The sequence below is a fragment of the Ylistrum balloti genome, unplaced genomic scaffold (genome assembly GCF_031769215.1).
Source record: "Ylistrum balloti isolate Yb309-2 unplaced genomic scaffold, AGI_CSIRO_Ybal_v1 Utg371120, whole genome shotgun sequence".
In the NCBI taxonomy this organism is placed as follows: Eukaryota; Metazoa; Mollusca; class Bivalvia; order Pectinida; family Pectinidae; genus Ylistrum; species Ylistrum balloti.
The window spans coordinates 57749-66139 of NW_026782615.1; the positions used below are offsets into that span (position 1 = coordinate 57749).

Consider the following 8391-nt stretch of genomic DNA (forward strand, 5'->3'; position numbering starts at 1 on the left):
ATATACTAGACTAGACGAAATTAACGCATGACAGCCCCTGTTTAACCTTAAACATCGATATCAATAGTAAAAATCTACAGGTAGGTGATTAGCATACGAATGAGGTATCAAATGGCGCGTTGTCTTTGCTGACAAATCTTATAAAGCCCAATAACACTTGTGCGAACAAGTAGCGTGCCCATAACACCATAGCATTATTTTCTAAAATAACCCTTACTTTAGATAAATTGAATTTTGTACGAAACATGTTACGATACTCCTATTTTCAATCATCTTATATCCATTATATCACATTTATGGTCATTAATGAAAACAGTGTTAAAGTCATATATCATATTCTTTGTACATTTTAATGGAAGTGTGCTATTCTAAAATTAGATGAAATACTTTGTCTTATGTATCGTAATGATAAATTGTATCTGATCTATATTTCAGAAAATGAAATTGTCGAAATCGTACATGATATCGTTGATGATAGTCGTTGCGGCCATGGGACTCTTGTGGCACTTTATCTATACTGAACAGAACAAGCGACAATCATTTGCTGAAGACATGCACAACATTAGTTCAGAGTACTCCATTCGGTATCCGGTCAGAAAATGTGATACAAATATGACTTACATAGACTTCAGTGATAGTTTAACAGCTAATGAGACGGCTCGTGTAGACACATGTATTGCAACCTACGAACAGGGCCTTCTGCGTGGAAAAGAATTAGAGAGATCACAAAGGTCACTCCGATGGGAGAGTCACTCTTACTTAAACAATAGGAGTTTTGTGATCGAGGCAGGGGGATTCAAAGGACTAGATGCGAAAAAGTTCAACGCACGCTATCATCCGGGCACATACGTTGTTTTAGAACCAGTAAAAGAATTCTATGACGTGTTAGTAAAGAAATTCCGAACCTCTCCCAACATGTTAATTTACAACTTTGGAATTGACGCGACCGATGGAGTATTTTATGTCAACGGTGCAAGGAGTCAAGGTTCGTCTATCTTTTTCAAAAACCAAAACAACAGCAGCAACAACAAGGCGGCAAAAATTGTGAATGTTAAGAGTTTTTTTGAGAAAATGTCAGTACGGAGTCGTGACGTTGACCTAATCACTCTTAACTGTGAGGGTTGTGAGTACGCAGTACTGGACCTTCTTCTTTCCACCGACTATATACGTCACTTCCGGAACATCCAATTCCAATCTCACAGAATTTCGAGAATCTGCTTCCCCATCAAACGGTTCTGTTGGTACCAAGAACTTTTGCAAAGAACTCATTATCTTACATTTCAGTTCAAATTTTTATGGGAGAATTGGCATCAGATTAAATCTTGATTTAACTGGTTACACTAGCATTATTCAAAATAATATGAATCAAGGCAAACTCATGTGAAGCGAGCATAGCATAATGTGTATGGTAGGCCTTTTACAATTTTATTTCCTGAAAAATACGAAACTAAAAAGTAGGATTGTAACTATGTACAATTTGTGTTAGCATAGTCACATTTTCAGGGCTTGTTTTGTTGTAACAGTTGTACTTACAAGAACAACGAAAAAAATGACTGTTTTTAAAATGATTATATATAAATGACATGAGAAATTAATTGTGATAAAAACAGGATCAACATTACAATAAAATGTACTCATACAATACAACCAAATTGTATTGTATGGTTCGATTGAATAGCATTATTTGGTAACATTTGATTGTATGATCACATTGTATTGTATGATCACATTGTATTGTATGACTGCATTGTATTGTATGATCACATTGTATTGTATGACTACATTGTATTGTATGATCACATTGTATTGTATGATCACATTGTATTGTATGACTGCATTGTATTGTATGATCACATTGTATTGTATGTCTACATTGTATTGTATGATCACATTGTATTGTATGACTACATTGTATTGTATGATCACATTGTATTGTATGATCACATTGTATTGTATGACTACATTGTATTGTATGATCACATTGTATTGTATGATCACATTGTATTGTATGTCTACATTGTATTGTATGATCACATTGTATTGTATGATCACATTGTATTGTATGATCACATTGTATTGTATGATCACATTGTATTGTATGTCTACATTGTATTGTATGATCACATTGTATTGTATGATCACATTGTATTGTATGATCACATTGTATTGTATGATCACATTGTATTGTATGATCACATTGTATTGTATGATCACATTGTATTGTATGACTACATTGTATTGTATGATCACATTGTATTGTATGATCACATTGTATTGTATGATCACATTGTATTGTATGACTACATTGTATTGTATGATCACATTGTATTGTATGATCACATTGTATTGTATGATCACATTGTATTGTATGATCACATTGTATTGTATGATCACATTGTATTGTATGATCACATTGTATTGTATGATCACATTGTATTGTATGACAACATTGTATTGTATGACTACATTGTATTGTATGTCTACATTGTATTGTATGATCACATTGTATTGTATGATCACATTGTATTGTTTGACTACATTGTATTGTATGATCACATTGTATTGTATGATCACATTGTATTGTATGATCACATTGTATTGTTTGACTACATTGTATTGTATGACTATATTTGACTGTATGATTACACTTTTTGTGCCGTTCCCGTATTTCCATGCAATAAAGAACAGCCATTAACATTAAAAACAAAAAGAAGTTATGAATTACAAGAAAACCATGTTACGTTGAATTTGTTAAAACAGACTTAAGATAGACAGACTTAAGATAGACAGTTGTTTCCTCAATTTACAGGCTTACAGAGTTATAATCATTCACCTGTTGATTGAGAAGTTAGATACCAGGCTTGTGGATATTCCACAGATGACAGATATCCATCTATTGCATGGTAATTTTTAGATATCTATTCCATTCTCGAAAAAAGCGAAAATAGAACTCTATGATCTTACCAACCTTTACAGTAACCCTCCGGCTTCCTGATCTGCAGATTATGGGACAGACAATCATAGCATTTGATAGCTTCATTAGTACCGCAATGGAATACTCATTGTTATCCAGAACTCTATGTCAGTCTCCAATAATTCTAAACATCGAGACTGATATCTAAATTATGACCCAGAAACTTCGAGAAAAGTCTTTGTAATGTCAAACGGTCAAGTAAAACATATTGACAATATAGTCGTTAATGGAATATTCTTGAACATTTTAGGATAATATTTACAAACACCAGTGGAAGTATTCTTGAACATCTTTGGGACAATGTAAAGATTCTTTATACACAACCAGGAATTTTAATATGTGACGTTTCGGTGACCAGTACGATCCGTACGCTGTCACCTTCCTCAGACAAATGACCAGTAAAGCATGTACACAAAGGTGTGATATGTGTACGAGTTGTCGTGGAATAGCGTCGATTTCGCGCTCATAGACTCTCGCACATCTATGACCAAGTAATAAAATAAGCGTAGCCGAATGGTTTTACTATTCGCTAACAGTCATTTCGGCACTTGTCAGCATGTCCGAAATCGACGCTATTCCACGGCAACTCGTACACATATCACACCTTTGTGTACATGCTTTACTGGTCATTTGTCTGAGGAAGGTGACAGCGTACGGATCGTACTGGTCACCGAAACGTCACATATTAAAATTCCTGGTTGTGTATAAAGAATCTTTACATAATCCTTACTTTCCAACCTGACGAAAATGTTCAGTATTATCTTTGGGACAATATTTACAAACACCAGTGGAAGTATTCTCGATCATCTTTGGCACAATCTTTACAATAAAACCATTGGTTAGATTACATAGGGTCAACGTAACGACATTAATAACAAGATGGTCCGCAGCTGGCAATATATCGCACGGATCTCGCCCCGACGTTCAGACGGAAGTCAATCGTGGGCAAGATTTGAACATGCTCAAAACATGTTCCGGGTAAGTTGCAAAAGTCTGCTTACAGATGTCCACGCAGAATATCAACAGCAGACCCATAGAATCTGGAACTTATAGCCAGTTTCACCACTTGAAGAAAAGTTTAGTATAAGTTGCTTCATAGACAATACTCGGCAATGTAAAATCTTGTCAATCCAAAAAAGGAGAGTCGTGGTCATTGGGAGTGTCACGAGGGAGTGGTTGGATACCGTGAGACACTGTTTACACTGAAATATTTCTCGCTAAGCATAGAGATTTGTTTGAGCGGATTCCATAAAGAGGTCAAGATTTTCTCACGTGCTTAAATATCGAATTATTTACACTTTCACGAGTTTATGAGAAATTCAATAAAAATAAGCAGTGATTCGAAATGCCCAAAATTTGTGCTAATATATGTTTTCTTGCTTATTACAGTGGAAATATAAGTGTAATGACAGAATTATTACATTTTTATAACTCTGTACTCAGGAATTTTCTCTTGAAACTCATATTCAACAAGATTCGCCGAAAAATCGATATTCTGATATGTTAATACTAAATAGATGTTAAATTTCGCGGGGCCAATAGTTCGCGGTTGTCCCAGTTTGGGCTAGTTCAAGGGTATTAAATTCCGCGCATTTCTATGATCCGATACACATGGATACAGACACAAACAGAAATTTCCATTCACTGAAGAAATTCGCTAGGTATAAATTATTGAACGTGAAATTAGCGGAAATAAATTCCACGCGAATATCGCCGACTATGCAGTATTCCCCATTAGGAAGACCTGTTTTCTTTTCTTTAAAAAATACAAACCGTGAGGGGTAAATGCCTCACAGATGAACGTGCATTGTTTGTGATTTTGTTTGTGCAGTTAATATTTTTTCTATATTTTCTATATAGTCGGTGTAATTATAAGTGGTCGGGTTTAATGGAAGCTTCACAGACTGAAGAGAATCTTGCAAATAAAACTTTATTGTTTATATCTACATATCACAAATTGATTGGTCAATCTTGAAACACGGAGTATATCCAGTAATGGAAATAACCGAAGCATGAATGTGACGTCACAGCGAGATCAGTTGTAATAATAGGACTGTTATAATGCGACATCGTCGGCCAAATTTATACATTATCGTGTAACGTGGATGTAGAATATAAACACTGTTGTAAGTATGGCTTTATTTCTTTTCTTTCGTTCTTCCTTTCTTATACATCTTTGACTTTTTATGATATTGTAAATATTACTTTTATCGATCAACTTCCGAGTCAAGCTAAACATATATCAAGCTTGATCGTTGATCGGTGTAAAATATGTGTGTTCAGTTAAACAATTGATATTTTATCAAAAGCCGGTATCGATAATGAACGTCCCATTCTTTTTGCTTACAAGCCGTAATGTCCTTGTGTAGCCTGGTAGAAATAGCATAGTGTTTAAGAAGTACAACACTAGTATCTAACCTATTATTAACATATCTAACGTTAGCGATAATCAAGTTAATTGCCTTGTTGGCCTTTTATGTTTACATATTTAAACGATACATAATGTTCTCATCTGATTGAACTATAAATAGTTAAATGCAAAATAAACGCAACCTATATGAAATGTCAGCATTTTAAAAATATGAATAAACTGTTTCTAGCCTATTTGACTAAAATGATACCACGCAGATTTCCAATCGGTTCACGGTTGACTGAACTCGGTCACACTACTTGTCGTACGCGCGATACACGACCATAGGGGTCTTCCCCGAACACCAACTGTATAAGACACAGAATTATCAAAGCATTTTATTACTTTCTGGAGTGTTTACCGCTTGGGCTTCTATACAGGAAAATGTGTCCCCCACAACCCCTGAAGAGGTGGTATCACAGCCTCCCCACAACCCCTGAAGAGGTGGTATCACAGCCTCCCCACAACCCCTGAAGAGGTGGTATCACAGCCTCCCCACAACCCCTGAAGAGGTGGTATCACAGCCTCCCCACAACCCCTGAAGAGGTGGTATCACAGCCTCCCCACAACCCCTGAAGAGGTGGTATCACAGCCTCCCCACAACCCCTGAAGAGGTGGTATCACAGCCTCCCCACAACCCCTGAAGAGGTGGTATCAGAGCCTCCCCACAACCCCTGAAGAGGTGGTATCACAGCCTCCCCACAACCCCTGAAGAGGTGGTATCACAGCCTCCCCACAACCCCTGAAGAGGTGGTATCACAGCCTCCCCACAACCCCTGAAGAGGTGGTATCACAGCCTCCCCACAACCCCTGAAGAGGTGGTATCACAGCCTCCCCACAACCCCTGAAGAGGTGGTATCACAGCCTCCCCACAACCCCTGAAGAGGTGGTATCACAGCCTATCTTTTTTAATAGTTTTATTAAAGAGACAATAGATGTTTTTTTATAAACATTGGTGTAAAAAGGGCATATTTTTTGTTTCTGACTTACTAGAAAACAATATACTTATGTCTTATGATAATTTCTCTATTAAGTATAACATTAATGTGAATTATTTAGAGTACAATGGCGTTATTAATGTCATACCAAGAAATTGGAAAGCAATTCTGCAAAATGTAAATGTTGATACACCTACTGTTGAATATAAATTAATCAATTACCTTACTACACATGATAAAGTAACAAAATATTTTTATCATATTCTTATTCATTTATTTACTGAAAAGCCAATAAGTAAAAGAAAATGGCCAGAAATTCTCACTACTGATATCAGTGAAGAAACTTGGGAACTGATAATCTCATGCCAAGGGAGGTAACTGATGATACAAAACTTATAAATTTTCAGTATAAAATAATACACAATATATTGTATACTAATACAAAGTAAATGAAATGTAAACTAACAGAAACTGAAAGATGTACTTTCTGTATAAATGAGAGGGAAACTATTATTCACCTGTTCTGGGAATGTAATGTTGTCAAAACATTTTGGCTTTTGTTGATGGAAATGTTAGAAAACAAATACCAAATAACCTTACTTAGGCATCCAAAAATCTTTATTTTTGGTGTAACAGATGTAGATATGGAACATCGATATGAAATTAATTTTTTACTAAATCTCATGAGGTACTTTATTTACTATTGTAAGTTGAAAAATACAGTACCTACAATTTCTGAAGGGAAATAATACATTAACTATTATAATAAAATAGAAGATATGGGAATATATGCATATACATATAAAAAAAAAAACAAGAAAAGATAAAAAAAAACAAATGGATTTTTATCAATCAGTTATTAAGTTAAGATAATCTGCTGATTAAAATAAAAATTATACAACTATACTTTAAGTTATCATCTTGTGAAAATATAGTGTATTACTAAGTACATGTGTATACAAATTTATATCATTATGTGTAAGATGTAAGTTCAATATACATATGTGTACCTCTAACATACCTCTATATACAAATTTATAGCATTGGTGTGTAAGTTATGTAGTACAGTATACTACTACAAAGTATATGTGTATACAAATTTATATCATTGTAAGTTGTATAGTACAGTATACTATCAAAAAGTATATGTGTATACACATTTATATCCTTGTGTGTAAGTTGTATAGTACAGTATACTATCAAAAAGTATATGTGTATACACATTTATATCCTTGTGTGTAAGTTGTATAGTACAGTATACTATCAAAAAGTATATGTGTATACACATTTATATCCTTGTGTGTAAGTTGTATAGTACAGTATACAAAAAGTATATGTGTATACACATTTATACAAAGTATACTATCAAAAAGTATATGTGTATACACATTTATATCCTTGTGTGTAAGTTGTATAGTACAGTATACTATTACAAAGTATGTGTGTATACAGATTTATATCATTAAGTGTAAGTTGTACAGTACAGTATGCTATTAAAATGTATGTGTGTACACAAATTTGGATCATTGTGAGGTGAGATTGTATAGTTGTATGTGATTATGGAGAAAAACTTGAATAAAAAAAAAACTGTATATGACATGTTTACATAGGAGGTCAACTGTGATGATAGTGGATGATAGGCTGCTTTAGAATTGTAGTACAAGTAACTTGCACAGGTAAATTCTGATAACTGTTCAGAAAACAGGTAAATCAGATGATTAAGTTCTGATTCTGATCTGATAACTGTTCAGAAAACTGAAAACTGTTAATAACTGTAAAATAAAGGAATCAAATATCTGTGTTAAATCTGTTTAAATCCCAAACTATTCAATGGGAAATGTATAAAAGCCAAGTTCATTTTGGGAAATTGTCATATTTCAATCTGCACTTTGAAAGATCAATATCTCAATCATTGTTTGATTTATTACTGTACTTTTGTCACAGATATATATTGCCAAATCATAACTGATGTCATATATATATTAGTTAATCTTGTATTTTCTCTCAGTTTTTGTGTAAATTGTAACTTTTGTCAAATATTAGTTAATCTTGTATTTTCTCTCAGTTTT

The 8391-nt window shown here is 34.0% G+C and overlaps 1 protein-coding gene across 1 annotated transcript; it reads left to right on the top strand.

The window, feature by feature from the left end:
- Positions 1-489: 489 nt before the first annotated feature.
- Positions 490-1326, top strand: LOC132560819 (uncharacterized). The gene has a single exon (XM_060225508.1). It carries the CDS (start codon positions 490-492, stop codon positions 1324-1326), a length of 837 nt encoding a protein of 278 aa, XP_060081491.1.
- The last annotated feature ends 7065 nt before the right edge of the window (positions 1327-8391 follow it).

Coding starts and splice junctions, on each gene's coding strand:
- LOC132560819 (XM_060225508.1), top strand. CDS start 490: ATGGGACTCTTGTGGCACTTTATCTATACTGAACAGAACAAGCGACAA.